At 45.8% G+C, this 16,626-nt stretch overlaps 1 protein-coding gene across 1 annotated transcript in view; it reads left to right on the top strand.

Moving 5' to 3' along the window:
- The window catches only part of LOC119377397 (dnaJ homolog subfamily A member 2), a 38,497-nt gene that overhangs the window by 312 nt on the left and 21,559 nt on the right, over nt 1-16,626 (top strand). Inside the window, exons 2-4 of the mRNA XM_037646891.2 lie at nt 247-306; nt 554-656; nt 8,969-9,098. Coding sequence (XP_037502819.1) covers nt 247-306; nt 554-656; nt 8,969-9,098 — 293 coding nt within the window. The remainder of the gene's footprint in view (nt 1-246; nt 307-553; nt 657-8,968; nt 9,099-16,626) is intronic.

The following is a 16,626-nucleotide window of genomic DNA, read 5'->3' as shown; positions in this document are numbered from 1 at the left end:
GTTGAAATGTGCAGTGGTATCGACGCCCAAGAAAGCGTGATGATCGCATTTCAGGTGGTTGACTGCCTCGACCAAGGTTCTACATTTGTACGAGGTTTTGCGCATTATCTTGCAATCGTAGTTGAGCTGTAGTGAGCAGGTAGCTTCGATGAGTGATGCGGTACTGATGCATTAGCAATGGTGTGCTCGTTTCATCCTGTTTTGAAGTTTTCCTTAATACTTTGTGTTGGTCGTGACCCTTTACAGGCATACAGAAAATTGGCGAAAGAGTACCATCCTGACAAGAATCCACAGGAAGGAGAAAAGGTATTCGTAACGCGTTGTGTTCGACAATGTCTTAGTGAAGTTGGTAGTTCAGAAAACTAAGTTGAAGGATCGGTTCGCCTTCGAAAAGAACGAAAATTTTAAATCGGCTCGGCTGTTTGGATTAGGTGCTTTGAAAGGCAATCATGGTATCGCGCATCTGTGCCGCGGCTGCCAACAGCGCCAACCCAACATGACTATCGTCAGGAGGATAATATATCTCTGCCGAACTTGCTCTTTATATTTGTAGTTCAAGGAGATCTCCTTCGCCTACGAGGTTCTGACGGACCCAAAGAAGCGAGAAATTTACAACACCTATGGCATCAATGGACTCAAGGAGGGCGTCCATGAAAGTAAGCATGAAAACTTCGTTTTCGGTCACATTTATTGCTTTTGTGTTGTCGACTTTTCGTCCGTTGCAAAGCGGTCGGCGGAAGCGCTTGCGTGGAGCAAGTCACGTAACTTACGTGGCCTTTTACGTTTGTAAATCTGTGCAAGCCCCCTAACACCCCCTTTTGTTCTTAGCACTCACTAACGTGCCTGAGATTTTGATAGCCTTGATATTAATGCACCTACTCTTACTCATTTGTACCTTCACTTGTACCTATGGCTGTACAGTGGCAATGTTTATTTCATACCTAAATTGTATCATCGTTCGCTGCTCTTCAAAACTGTTTGACATATGTCATATGCATCCAATGGGCGTGCAACAGGAAATGTTTCACGCTCATTTGTCTGTGCATGGGCTAATGGGTACCACACTACTTTCATATCGGAAATCAGTGCAAGCAATTTAGTACTGTGCTTGACCCACGTTATATGGCAGTGCCCAGTGACGAATTTTGATGGAAGTAGGTTTAAAAATTAATCTATACGCTGTTTCATACATTATGGGTATTATATGAGTTGCAAAATGACAAGGCTTCTTTGCTAGATCGATGAAAGTTTATGCACTATGGTGGCACAGCCAGTACTCTCAGCTGTTATATGCAGTGTAACATTTTGCGTGTATGGTCAGGGTAGCTAGTTTGTCTTCTGCAAAAGCTCGTGCTGCATTCTAACAGCTCCATACAATGGGAAATAAATATATCCTAATGCAAACAAAAGAGTTGGTGGAAGGGCTGTAAAGGGGTCTAGTCACTGTGTTATGCCAGCAGACATGCACACTGCACATACATTCAGAGCTGATGGGCTGCGCTGCTCTTGTGCATGAATTCTTGAAGTGCAAGAAATCTGCCTTGTAGATTTTGCAACTCTAGTCGGATGCAACTTAAGAAGTCAGGAGAGGCCCCGCCCAGACGACCGAAGCACGGCAGCCGATCGCCTTCGTGACTAAAGAAATAGTTCTGCTCATGCACGCGCCGATGTTCTTCGAAGGCGGAGCCACCAGCCGTCCCGCTCATGACGTCAGTCCAGAGTGCACGCCCATTGGTGCAAACTTGTGTTCATCCCCTTTTGAGGAGGAAAGGCCGCTGACTGCTAAAGTTGTATCCAACTATAGTCTACGCCATGAATGCTATAGAAACTTCTGTTGCTGGTTGCCTTCACAACCGAAAATAGTGTGACGTATGAAAGAAATAGGTATGCATTAGTAACACCTGTAATGTGATGTAACATTGCCTATATGCCTCAAAACATTACTTGTTGCATAAAAAGTGGCAGATCTTGCACCCTTCACCGGCAAAAGCATACAGTTGTCTTGCAACAAGCGGTTTCAGCACATCACTTGTACTTGACCCTTATCACAATGTGTGTTTCATACAAGCAGTGCAAGCATTCACATAAAATATATTATTTGAATTAGCCTTAGTCATCAGGTTATAGTCATAGTGTATGGCAAAGTTATTGCATAGCGTTGAAGATAAAAGCTTACTTAAAAAAAAAAACTGAATGTGAGGAGGGATTCTTCTATCATTTGCTCTACTTCTGCCGTTTTTGCATTGTTGTCTGTTAAGAATGAAATAGATAATAGTAAGTGCTGTGGACCTAACCTAATGGAAAATCTAATGGAACTACAGCAGTTGCATTTCTCTTTGTATAAAAGTAAAAAATAGCTGTTCTTCTATGAAATATGAACATCAAAAATGCGAAAGCTTTTCATTCACACTTGCTGCGACATTTGCATCATTTCGCAATGCATAAACTTAAACATGTTTTGATTAGATCTTTGAAAAGTTTATCAGAAAGCCTAGGCATCATACACATTCTGCAGAATATTATATGACCATTGGTTACTCAAGTTTTCAAATAAAAGAAATGTCATGTGTAACATTTTTTTTTTCTAATACTGTCACATGGGCTAGCTCAAGTTTATGTTGAGCGAATGCGCTGCCACATGGGAATGCATAGTGACACTTGCTGCAGAACTCTCTCACCGGCGAGTGTGTTAAGTGAGCTCGCTTCACTGCTTCAATGTGCTGCTGCATAATGGCGATACTTTTCTTCTGATATCAGTTGCAATTCAACCTTGATATAACGGAAGTATGTAGCTATTGAAAACTTAAAATGTTCTTAACCCTCTCAGGTGCTTTGTGCACAGTTGCGTACACCGCTTGTTTTTGCTAGTTGCATCGACTAGTAGCTAAGACAGAGCAAGATGCATTGGCATTTGGATGAATTGAACCTCTTGCTTAATAAATGTGTCTTCATTTAACTTAATTCTGCAGTGTACTGTTGAATATAGACACTTTTCTGAAGGCGCTACCATGTTCGACTTTCGACGTGGCTATTCTCGCAAGCCATCACAAAAGTATAACTTTCTTCGCTCAAATTGAACATAACGGAAAACGAGTTTGTACTGTATTTCTAGCATGAGATTTGATTCTTTTTATGCATGAACAAAGCGTGAATGACTTCCCAATAAATAGATATTTAGAGACAATTTCATTGGGATTAATTGCTATAACACCCGCGGCGGCTGCATTTTCGGTGTAGGCGAAAATGTTTGAGGCTTGTGTACTTAGATCTAGGTGCACGTTAAAGAACCCCAGGTGGTCGAAATTTTCAGAGCCCTCCACTACGGCGTCTCTGATAATAATATTGTGGTTTTGTGATGTTAAACCCCAGATATTATTGTATTATATAACTGCTATAACACACATAAATCATCGTATTATGTAACATTATTTTTGTTGCAATGGAATATCGAGTGCCTTAGAATAACGTGTCAATCTGACGCATTTACAGACAGTTCTTCATAGGTGGTGTCTGGAAAGGTTAACACCAATGAACAGTAACACCAATGAACAGTATTTATCAGCAGCCTTAATATAATGAAAGTTCACTACTGCTACAAAAGAAGACTATGGCAATAAATTGATACTGTGGGCTCCACTGGTCATTTGGCCGATCTATATGCAGCTGTTTGCAAATGCACGTTTCAAATCGTGAGAGAGAGTAGTGTCTTTCATGGCAGCAGTGGAGATAGCTGGTTGTAGCTTTTGAGTTGTGCTGCAGATCTTGGAGGCCATGAGCTGGCGAGTGTGGTGTTTGTCAGAGGCACGCATATTGACACATTGTATAGATTAGATTATGAACAACATAAATTAGAAAAACAAAGAAGAGAATGGAAAATTGAGGCATTTCCTACTGCCTTCTGGCATCTCAAAGAACTATAGAAGGCCATGCAACAGGAGATGAGCCAAAACAGGATTAAAGAATTGCTGGAGTGGAAAGGAAAAAAACCAAGGTAGTGCTGGTATAAAAAAAATAAAGAAGCAAGCTATAGAGGAGTGCAAGAAGACACTGGGATCAGAGTTGTGATGTAATCCCAGCCCTGATCTGGAGGATGGAAAAGGTGCAAGAAGCTATGTCTGAGCACATCATGACCCTGTGCGCGTGCACGAAATACATTCGCTCACTCCCGGTGTGATTGCGGTGTCTGTTAGTGTAGCTACTGTGTAATTTATAGCACACTATGGAGTGCGGTGGCGGCACCTCGTGGCAAGAAGCGTGTCTGATCCAAACATCGCTCTTCGGTTATTTCAACCATAGGTCAATAGCAGCAACTTGCTCCAATGACAAGGTAGAGCCGACACCGGCAGGTTGGAAATGATTGAGGATGGGCCTTTATGAAAAGAGGGCACATGAGAAAGTGGCAACTTAGCACACAGCTTGTAAGCTCTGTGTGCCGCATGTGACTGGAAAGTTTTGCTGAGCTGTTCATAGCAGTGCTTGTTGTTTGTAGAATGTAATTTTCACGTAAACACAAAAAAGCAGTCATATACACTGATTCATTAAGTGCACTACAGGCGCTAAATCTAAAATCTGAGTGTGAACCGTTAATTGGTGATATTTTAAACATGATTGTTTTAAACAGTATTGGCGTGACCATCCGTTTTTGCTGGGTCCCAATTCACGTAGGGATCCCAGGCAATGAAAAGGCAGACGAATGTGCATCTCTAGCAGCACAAAAAGCCATTAAAAACATAAATATTCCCTACAAAGATAGCCAGCGTGCTATCCGCTTAGCGGTGTTATCAAAATGGCAGCAACAGTGGGACTCCTGTACAACTAATAAGCTTCATCTGGTGAAGCCCACAATAGGCGAATGGAAGACGTGCCATCATCAACAACGGTTCATTGAGGTTATTCTATGCAGACTTCGAATTGGGCACACTCACCTCACAAACAACTTTTTGCTTAGAAAGGAAGACATGCCGCAATGTGAAAAATGCCAGCAGCCATTAACAGTTGTACATATCCTTATCACGTGCCCATATGGCGAAACAGAAAGAAAAAAGTACTTCAGAGAACTATACAAACATCAGATACCTATGCACCCGAGTCTAATTCTAGGAGATGATGCACTGGTTCCCCTGTCAAATGTCATCGATTTCCTAAAAGACAGCGGCTTCTTACATAGGCTTTAGAATTACATATAATGTCCTGACTACTACAAAACACCCTGTGTCTGGCGCAGCTTAGCCTCAGTTGCTTTTGCACCATTAAACCCAATTTAACTAACTAACTAACAAAGCCCAAGGTGTGGTTCAGGACTCCCTTAATTGGAACAGGGTCACGATCGTGGCAGTTGGCTTGTTGGTCACGATTGTGTGGCTTGTTAATAGTATGCCCTTGTAAGTAAATATTCTGAATAATGCAAGATTTTTAATAATAAACTATTCAGAATCTTTACTTACAATGGAACAAGTGTCTCAAGAAGAGAAGGGTGGCGAGCATTACTGCAAGAGCAAAATGTACACTGCACAAATGAATGGTGGGATGCATGACATGCTTCAAAGCGATGAAGGCACACCAAAAAGATGAGATCATGTAAGAGCACTATGATTCTTAAGCAGGAATTTCAAAACGTTTATTGAAAATGGGAGTGCTGCTTTACATGAGTGACATGTTTACTTTGGTACGAAAATAAACATAGTCCATACTCAACTTAACCTTATACAGCAGCGCTGCATTGCGAGATCTGAAAATTTAACATGACTTCGAGGCCCGTGTACATAGATCTGGGTGCACGTTATAGAACCCCAGGTGGTCGAAATTTCCGGAACCCTCCGCTACGGCGTCTCTCATAATCATATCGTCGTTTTGGGACGTTAAACCCCAGATATTATTATTAAAATTTAACATGACCCGCCACGGTGGTCTAGTGGTTATGGTGCTCGATTGCTGACCAAAAGGTCGCGGGATTAAATCCCGACCGCAGCGGCCGCATTTTCGATAGAGGCGAAAATGCTCGAGGCCTGTGTACTTAGATTTAAGTGCATGTTGAAGAACCCCAGGTGGTCGAAATTTCTGTAGCCCTCATATGGCATCCCCCATAATCATATCGTGGTTTTGGGATGTTGAACCCCAGCAATTATTATTGTATTTGAAAATTTAGCATAGAAAGTCTTAGTGAAACAAGAAAAAGGGAAAAAATGTTAATCCAGGGAGTTTGAAGAAAATTCATTTGTTTTTGTGCACAAAAGCTTCACTATATCACCCAGAGTTGTTGCAAAATCATTGGAATCACTCCAACTACAGAAACATTAGCAAGCTGGGTTTAATTATTCAACCCAATGTTATGTAGTTGTGTGTAGCCCTGAGAAAAACAAAGAGCAAATCGAAAGCTCGCAGTAATTGTTAGCTTTCTAAAGCAGACTACCAGTTCTCATGCATGTTGCAGAAAGAGATGCATGTGCATCATTACTGCTGGTTTGCAAGCACCTATGTTAAAGGGACACTAAAGGCAAATAACAATTTTTGTCAGAGTGAAAGCTCAATGTATGACAACTTCTAAAACTGCAATATTATCAACAGTAGTGCCCTACTTACCGAGAAATTAAGCTAAATGTATCACATGATGAACGCCACGAGTGGGACATTTTTGAAGTGATCCTGATGACGTATGAGAGTCTGCCTACAATAAATCACTAGTAATCAAACTAGCAGCAATAAAAAAAGAACCTTCCGTGGATCAAAAGACGTAATAAAATGCTGTTTGTTCGTTTCCGTTTGATTCATGGAAAAAGGAACCTCTGTGGCGTTGCCATGGGGAACGGCGCGCGTTGTTCAAAGGTTCCGTTTTCGCCAAACTGCGCTTCGCCCGGCGCTCTGCTTCGCTCACACGGTCGCGTCTCAGTGGTAGTTTCGGGATCGCGTACTGCCGCGTGTGTTTTGCGCGCTTGTGAAAGTCGCTCTGACAGAAAGTTCGACAAAACGCCGCATGCAACGACGCCGGCACTACGAGCCCTCAGCTGCATACTGCGTTTATCGGGGCTCAAGTCGCTGAATTGGAGCCCAGCGTCGCGAGCCAATGTCTCGTTGTCAAGTTCTCAGTCCACATTCATTGCGGTGATAGTGGCAAGCTTCGATGGCCGTTGTTGCTGCTGTGGGTCTCGCTACTTTTTCTCTGCTGCTACTAGTGTCGGCAGCCGCACAGTAAAGGCAGGCAACGTTGGGCATGGCAGCAGTGACGTATGAAAGTCTGATTTCAGGCGGGTGATTTGAAGTGCGCTAACGCGATGCGAACCACTAAAACGTGATTTTATTTCAAAATAAGCACTTCCTTGGCATAAAAGTAGCACTACGAGGTTTCTGGACCGCTATTTCAACAATCAACGGCGACTTAATATTTGCCTTTAGTGTCCCTTTAAGGTTGATTGCACACCTTCAGGTGAGCGTTTACCGAGGTCTCTTTTTCCGTTGTCCATACCTCGACACATATGAAAATGTGCAAGTGGCAGCACGAACACATATCAATAAACTTGGGAAGGCAGGAATACTCCCAGACCATTGCGCTAACAGCATTATAAATTTTTTTATAGAAGTCATGAAAGGTTACAGCGCTTCTGGGGACGCTGTGCAGCACCTTGTTCTGAATAATCTGTTCGTAATGTTCTGTCACCGCTATACATGTGTGACCATCACTGATAACTTCAGATTGGTTTTTATCAGCGTATACATATAATACATAATCACAACTAGCATCAGAGTCAAATTAACAGGTCCGAGACTTAGTTTGTGGATGTTCCTTGTGAAAGCAGAACTGAGACACATCACATGGAGGAAACTTGGTCCAAGCTGTTGGTGGCTTCCATCGTCACATTTAAGTGCTCGAGTATCTGCTATCTTTTGAAACTGCAATCTGGTGGAATTTGAGAGTGAAAAATTTTTTTATTGCCCATGCTCTGTGCATTATTTTTTTTTTGAAAAAACACCAAGATTTGGTGTGAATGCCCTTTATGGGCCATTATAGGGCAGTTCAAAATCCAAGCAACACGATGAGAAAAAAATGTTCCCTTTTGCTTTTCACTCTGCCACTGACGTCACTGGCTGCTTCCAGTCACTGTGCGCCTCTTATGATCATGTGCCAGAAGTCTCGTATCATGGTGGGCATTGTGCAGTGCATGTGGTGCCATGTTGCAATTGTTTTCAAAATACATTTAAAAACTGAAATCCTTTTGTATCTGTTAAAGCACTATAAAGAAAGTTTTTATAATTCTTAGCACAATGTGACCCTGCTGGGACCGCATGAATGTTACGTGTGACGTTGTTTGTCCAGCCAATCAGAACGCACAGCCGCTTGTATCACTGTTACATGACCAAACGTCGCTGCCAAAAATCGCCATTGTGTGCAGCTTTAGGCGGAGCAAAAGGCTATTCCTCCATTCAAATAAAATTGTGCTGTGATATCGCCCCTATTCTACAGTGCCAGAAGAAGTGATCAGAATGACATGCTTAAAGGGACACTAAAGAGAAAACAGATTTTTCTCGTATTAGTGAATTAGAATTTCACAATACCGAAAGCACAATTCTTACCAAGCTAGAAGATGCTTGGCAAGAGAGAAAACATGCAAAAATAATATACAGGGGACAACGATGCCTTGAGGTTCCCACGCCAGCTCGCTGTGACGTCATAGATTTTGACTGCATCTGCTAAATGTAATCGTTTATACGGAAAATTGTTTACACTGTGTTCTAAGGGACCCAAAATCTGAACATACCAAGTTTCAGAAAATTTTATTGAACCAATGTGGCCAAAATACACATAAAGACATTGAAATTCGTGATGTCATGGTGTCGTTAATGCGCTGAAGTTTCGGTGTGTAATTCAAAGATGAAATTTTGAACTTCTAATTATCTTCTCATAATTAACTGTGATGGCGAAATAACTTTAATTTGCGTCACAGGGCCCCTTTAATAACATTGGTCTCTGGTGCAGGTCCTTTTGGAACAGAGGACATCTTCTCGCACATCTTTGGTGGGAGCCCATTTGGAGGAATGTTTGGCATGGGTGGGTCAAGTGGTCGGAGGCGGCGTCAACGGGGTGAAGACACAATCCACCCTCTGAAGTAAGTGGCCCGGACATCATTCAAGGAAGTTGCTTCCTTATTGTGTACTAGTCCAGCCATTCAGCATGGTGCAGTCTGTTCCTAGCAAAAAACAAGTTTGTGACGTTTGTTTAATAAAGTCACACGTACACTTTTACAATGAACAATGGAAATCACAGAAGCAAGCTGACATTTTTTCCGGATATGTGACAATGCTATGATGGTGACTGGCACATGCCTGCAAGAATGCTGCCTAAAAACCCATTACATCACGATTCAGCATTATAAGCCTCATTATTAGCGAAAAGCGCACATGAGTTGTCTCTCTGTCATAGCAACACGTCTGACATAACAAAAGATAGATTGCAAGAAAAAAAAGTTTGAGTTAATTTTGACAGGATTCGACAGGTCAAACACTCATTGAAAGCCTTGAAAAACCCTTGAATTTGCAGGTGTTATTTTCAAGGCCTTGAGAACTCTGCTATATATAGCAGTGCTTGAAAACCTTGAGTTCCATGACGAGAGTAAATGGGAGTCGTTTGCTGGATGCCCGTTTATCAACTGGTGACATTAGATGCAAGGGTTGCCTTTAGATCCAAGCCAATCCAGCCCGGTTGGAGCATTTGCTATCTAGTAGCTCATGTGGTAGGGGGAATAGAACTCCTGTGAGAATTTCTGTGCAATTTATAACTTATGTTCAGACTGACGCGCTTCCACATCGCCAATGATGCATTGGAATCTGTACGTCTCTCAAGCCTGTTGTTTTGCATAAGTAGTGGAAGTTTGTATGGGATCGTACCCGTCAAATTCATTGAGATTCATTGACCTCGGAGGATTGCTAGAATTGGCCTTTAAATTTTCTTTCCTGTGAACTGCGCCAACGGAAATGACATTGTCGTGAGATGGTATTGTTGATCGTACAGTTAAAAAAAAGTTCTTTGTTCCCAAATATTTAAAATTTCAAGTACTGAAATGCATTCCGAAGCAAATACAGTATACAGTGAAACCTCGTTAATACGTACCTGCCGGGAACGCGGCATAACTACGCACTAAACGGTAGTACGCATTAAACACCAAGTACAAATTTGCATCTCCTAGCGTACGCCATCGCCGCCAGCAAATAGAGTGCCACAGCAAATATTGCCTAAAGTACCCACCGCAAAGCCTTTTCTTTCTTTTTGCCAAAGTGGAGAAAAGATCCTGGCACACTCGCACGACCGCCCGATAACGCGTAGTGGCGACGCCGAAGAGCATTTCGAAACTATGGTCCGGGATACACGGTCAACGCAGTGACCGACATAGCGACAGAATGATTTCCGCGGTATATGTGTGTGCGTCTAACCGCGATCTGCCACTAAACGAAAACTGACACAGTTCCAGTGAAACGCGGTACGGCCGCGTGGAGCCGATCGTCTCCCGGCTAGTTGCGTGCAGCGCGTCGCCTACTCGGCTCACGCCGTCACTACCGGGCCGCTTGCCGTGCCGCACGCGCGCATTTATCGTGGGAATGTTGTTCGTACCCACTTCGCTCCAGAACGTGCACAGATGCGGCGAGTAGCTTGTTCGGTTAACGCAGCGATGACGAGCTTCATGCAAGCGATGCGCACTCCGCGATGCTCTAGCGGTCCTGGCAGCGGACGGAGGCGCGTTGGGTGGTCGCCTAATAAAAAGCGTGCAGTATGGTTACAACCGCGCTACGCTTGCTGTATCGTACACATGCGTTAGTGTGATAGCGTCAATGCAGCGAGGTTTCTCGGCGCCCGCGACCCGCAACGCTAACTACGCAACAGCGATCTGCTTTCGCTTCTACAAAGCGGTGCGCGCCTGATGACGGCTTAGTAGCGTTTGCTGTCGGGCTAGTTGGTACATGGCTGAAGTTCTTCGACCCTGCCCAAGCATTTGTGCCATTAATTCAACTTCAGCCTTGAAGACGGCCGCGCACAACGAAGCGGCAGCGATCGGCGGCCCAGCGCGTTCAGGTTGTCGCCTAATAAAAGCGTGCAGTAGGCTTAAAAAGTAGCGCTGCGCCGCACGCGTGCCCGAGCAGATAGCTGAAGATACTTATTGTGATAAGGTTGTCGGCGATAAGTCATGTCGGCGCGTTCGTCGGTGGCCGCCACCTCGCCTTCGTTCTTTCCCGATGCTTACCCGCAAAGGCGTCGCCGCAATCGCGCGGAAGTCGGAATCGGGGATCGACTGATCTGCGCACTTCTCAAAAAGGCGGAAGACCTTTGGCGGCACATTCTGGCGTCGGGAAGTTGAGCGGCGCAGTAAAATTTTATGGCACAGAAAGTTATCGCGGTACGCAGGGTACGCACTAACCGGTAGGCATAGGGCGAACCACTACGGCTTAAGCGGTCAGCGAATGCATTGGGCTCTATGGGACTCGGTCGGGGATTCGTCGCAACTACGTTTTAACCGTTAGTACGTTTAAAGCGGGTACGTATTAACGAGGTAGCATTATATTTGATCATATGTTTTATAATGCAGTGCACATTTATGCACAAGTAGAATGCAATAAACAGGTATTTAATATTCAATCGAGTGACCGTAGCAGTCCTTGAAACTTGTGGGGATTCGAGGCGCGCCCGAAGCCACTGCGTGGGCATTTCGCCGTTGCGCGATCCTTTCCCTCTCCCGTTCTCCCGTGACGGCAAGTGGCGCCACCTTGCGCTACGCGCCGGCTCTCGTGGTGGCGCTGCCCGCGGTCTTGGAGCCGCGAAATTCGGTGTGACAGACGCGCGGGCACGCCGGGACGAACTCTCTCTCTCCTCGGACGCCGCTGGGTAAGCACGTATTTCTTTCCGGTCCAACGTCCCCTTTGGAATCGCTGGACTGTAGCCTACCTGGGTGCCTCGGCATCCTTGCAGGCGTGTTTACCTCAGTGTTAGCTCCGGTTCGTACGTGAAGCCAAAGAGCGGTGCCTAGTGCTCGTGCGCGGTCGTACCACGCCGAGCCGCACTTGCCGGAGGCCCACGCGTACGGAGATTGCCCTAGCCCTCGCGACCAGGCCCAGTGGTCATCACGAGAGTACGCAGCATAGCCGCGAGGGACCTTTTTCCCGAGCGGCGTGTCAAAGCTCGCCATTGCGAGCTGCGACGTGCTTCGCGGAACCCCTTGGTGTATTCCGTCCGCCTGCGGGGGCCCTTTGCTCCCCGCGCCCCGGGAGCGGACGCTGTACTGTGTGTTGGGGTGCCGCCGAAGGCAAATAAAGTGTTTGTGTGTGTATGTTTGATCGAACACTGTGTTTATGCCGCGCGGCGCTCAACGCCTTTGCTAGCTGAGCGCGCGCGGAGCGGTGCGCTAAACGTAAGCAGGCGACGGTAGACGCGGCCCTGTGGCTCGCTAAGCCTGAACCCGCGGTAGTCTTCGGCTCCGGTGAGCATCGAGGCTACCACAAACTCTAATAAACCGTGGAATTTTATAATGTAACATTTTCAAGGCCTTGAAAACCTTTAAATTCCCTTGAATTTCATAGTAGACTTTTAGCCATCACACATTGTCATTGATGGAAGAACATTGTTGGGACTCCGGGTCCTCTTCGCGCAATACCGGTCCGTTGACCTTTATTCTCGCTTGGCTGCAAGGCCCCAAGTATATGCTACCCCCTGGAATGCGTTGACCTACTTGTCGGGTTCGCAAACGTTGGAAGAATTCTAATGCTGGGTACGGTCGTAACACCATTGACAATGTTCTTTCCATAGGCACCGTGCATACGTTAGGAGCCGCCACAGTCGCGCGCGGCGTCCAGCGCCACAGCGGCCACGGCAGCAAACTTGACGGGATATGGGAGCAGACGACGCAAGCGGCAGCAAGCCTCTGCGCCGTGTTCTGCTGCTTCGCTCGACGCGTTTTCGTTTCCGTTCGCTTTCAAAAGACGTTAAATTGTTAGCAGCTGCCACAGACCCTTGATGTTAGAGGGTATGCTTCTTTTCGCCAGACCTCGTGCACCCTCAGGGGAACGCGGCAGCATAGAATGCATGAGCAAGGGAAGACGACACTGAGGCTACGGGCACGTTGAGCGAAACTGCGCGCCGCTTCGTTCACTAAACGATCACAGCTTGTCACCCTCAGGCTAACGTGGCCGCAGACTTCGCGGCTGCTTGAAAGAGACAACACCGGCGACTACATTGCGTTCACTGCGCCGATTTCAACCAGTGCAGCCGAGCGGTCGTCACAGCGGCTGTTAGCTAGCCATGGCACTGCAAAGCGTGTCAATTATTATTACATTTGGGTTCAGAGAGCTACGTGCTATAGATGGTTTCTTCCGAGGAGCTAATTTAAATAAGGGCAGAGAGCTTCTCGATCTAAGCGAGGCTGGCGAGGCATGTTCACAGCTTCGTGGAAGAGACGTTGCACGGCGGATCGTCAGTCACGGGGAAGTGCGCACCACAGATGCGAATGAACGGGCCGGGAAGATCCGTGAAAATGAGGTATGTCGCTTAAATTTGCTTTTTCTTAGTTACAGGTCATGTAATGTTTTCTTATCACTTAAAGCAGGAACATCCGTGCGGCCAACTGGGAGTGCCGTGCCGGAGTCGCAGGAAAGTATAAAACCGCCTGAATAAAATTACTTGCGCATCGAAGACAAGCAAACCGTGATAATGGGGCTTTCCTTTAATTAAAAACGTCTGCCCGAAACACTCAACTGTGGCAATCACAAAAGAAAAAATTGAGCGTTTTTTTTTCTTCTCTCCTTTTGTCAGCTTCATTACAAATAATCTGGAGGAACTTCTGCCTCTACAGTTAGGCCAAAGAGCATCGACGTCGAGCATGTGCTGAGGTTTTTCTGCAGCACTGAGTGCACTTTGTTTGACGTGCTCCGGGCAGAGGCCAGCGACGCGGCATCGCAGTCCCACCTCAGGCTCCTTCCTGCCTCTACTCAAACGCTGAGCTTGTTTGTTTTGAAACGAATTATTTGCTCATTTTTATGTAGGCTCTCAGGCAAGCTGCTGAGGATATACAAGCAGTATGTCGAAGTGCCGCATCAGGAAGTGGCCGAACTGTCAGGACGCATGTTATTAAACAGAAATGCTTCGGCAAATGAGCGTTTCTGCATAATTACTGCGACAAAGGTGTGAAGTAATACCTTTTGACACTTCGTCTTGGCAATGAGTCTGCTCTGCGATGTACATTTAGTGCACTTATTTAGGCCGGCACATTTTTTTTTTTTTTTTGTATCTCCAAGGCGCACAGGGTAATTGACATGCTAGGCAAACGTGCAGATTGCGTATGGTCTCTGATTGGAAACCAGTAAAATCGCGTACCTGGAGAATTTCTGTAGGTGTTACTGCACCTTACAACGCAGCAATTATTCTTAGTTTGGCATAACCGACACAAAACGAACAGCCCGCGAGAAGGCCGCTTGCCGTCATCGCGGCACCGTTGAGCGAGCAGGGCGAGCGGGTGAGAGTATCCCGTCAAGTCTGCGCTTGTTGCCGCTAGGGCCGCCTTCATTGGCGGCGGAGTTACGTCTGCACGGAGCCTATAGGCCGGCAAAAACATTGGAGCTCACTCAGACTCACTCAAGGAATATTTATTTTGCTCTGAGGGCTCACTCAAACTCAGACTCGCCAAAATTTTCCTCAACCGGGCTCACTCAGACTCGGGCTCACCAGCACATTACTGAGCCGGACTCACTCAGACTCACGGCTTGACCCGAGCCTGAGTGAGCCAGAGTGAGTCGATTCATGAGTCTGTATGCGTTAAATATGCTTCTTCGATCACAGTGTCAATGCTTTTTAATGCCAATACAGTAAAAGCTCGTTAATTCGGATTTCACGGGACCGGAAAAAATGTCCGAATTAACCGAATGCCGAATTAACGAATGAACAGGAAAAACATTAAAATCAAGTTGGAGAAGCATACCTTTATTTGCTGAAGTGTGTATTTTGTAATGGTCGTCTGTGTTTTCACGCAGATTCCGGCTTCCATTACAATTTTTCTTAACTTTTCCAAATGGCCAACAGCATGCAAACTGTCGGAAGTGCTCAGGCAAACGCCCTCTAATATCAAAAGCGCCTCCGGGACTTCCCGTGAGGTGCGATGAGGTCGCGACATCATTAATTTCTTGATCGGGCAGGAGACCAGTCGTGGCAACACAATCATCAATCGCGATGTAGTCCTGAAGGGTCATATCTGTGGGAAGGACAGCATCGAAGGTCGGGCAGTCACCGTTGGTGGACTCGGCTGACACCTCGTCGATGCCACCGTCGGCTACTGCCGCATGCTCGGGCCTCACATGTAAACACGGTCACAACGGGAAAAAACAAGAACTACGCAAGAAGAGACGGTGCCGACACAACCACACAACACAAGGGAAAATGGCGTCGGAGGCGCAGCAGAGCGAAGAAAGAAGACGCCGACGTTCGGTGACGCTGCGATCGCCCCCACTAGTTGATGACGATGGCGATGTCACTCAAGTTTCGGTTTCACCCCAGTGGCGCCAGCGCTGCTTTACCACAAATTTGTGTAGCGGCAGCCGTCAGAATTTGTCCGAATTAAGCGGTGCGGAGCCCAATTCTGACGAATTAACGAAGGTTTGGTCCCATAGATTAACATGCACTTCGGCCGGGACCAATAGAGCCGTCCGAATTATCCGAATTTCCGAATTAACGGGTGTCGAATTAACAAGCTTTTACTGTATCTCACATAATCGGTGCTCTACGATACGCCGTTTGATCTTGTGCCGTCGAATACGAGTTATCGGTGGTTTCAACCCAATAAGGACATCTTTATGAAATAAGCGACTCACACGAGACATGTCCATCATGAACTTCCCTTAGAAGAGCTTGCAGGGTGGAATTCATTGCACCCCCCCCCCCCTTGAACTCACGCCTCTGAGCAATAAATATTGAGATGTCGTATGTACCCTAGCGCGTTGAAATATATGTGAATAGACTTATCAACTTTACGTATATAAAAGGCTGACAGTAATGTTGAACATCAATAGATAGGACAATAGGTCGGCAATACAGTCGCCGACGCATTTTGCAGACTCCGAAAATTCGGATTTGTTGGATATTTCGGATTTCATTAATGCACCGTCAAGGTTCCCATAGCACTAATGCATTTTCGCGTCCGATTTTTCGACCGAATTTATGCCCTAAAGTTTGATTTTTCGGACCAAATACCGTATATACTCTCGTAATGAACCCACTTTTTTTTTTTTCAGAAATGTTGATGCAAATTTGGGGGGAGGGTTCATTATGCGCAAAAAAAAATTGCGGTAGGTATAAAAGTTGAAATTTCGCATGACGGTGTTCAGAAATTCGATAATCATACCTCGGTCTTTAAAAAGTAAGCGTTTGCACGCAATGTGTGCGAAAAAGAAAGCTTTATTGATGACACCAACCGGCCACTTTTTGGCTCTTCTACTCACTTCCATCACCATCAGTGTCGCCGCGTCATCGCCAGACCACAGCGTGTAGTCTTCTGTACCGTCCAGGCTATTGGAGATCCCAGTCTTCTTGAAGCTCCGGACGATCATATCGCTCGGAATCTGGCTCCACGCCTCAGAATCCAGCGGCACAGCATCTCGATGGACGGC

Source organism: Rhipicephalus sanguineus, chromosome 1 (assembly GCF_013339695.2).
Source record: "Rhipicephalus sanguineus isolate Rsan-2018 chromosome 1, BIME_Rsan_1.4, whole genome shotgun sequence".
Classification (NCBI taxonomy): domain Eukaryota; kingdom Metazoa; phylum Arthropoda; class Arachnida; order Ixodida; family Ixodidae; genus Rhipicephalus; species Rhipicephalus sanguineus.
The sequence above is the reverse complement of the archived record's forward strand: the minus strand, read 5'-3'. Positions and strand labels throughout refer to the sequence as shown.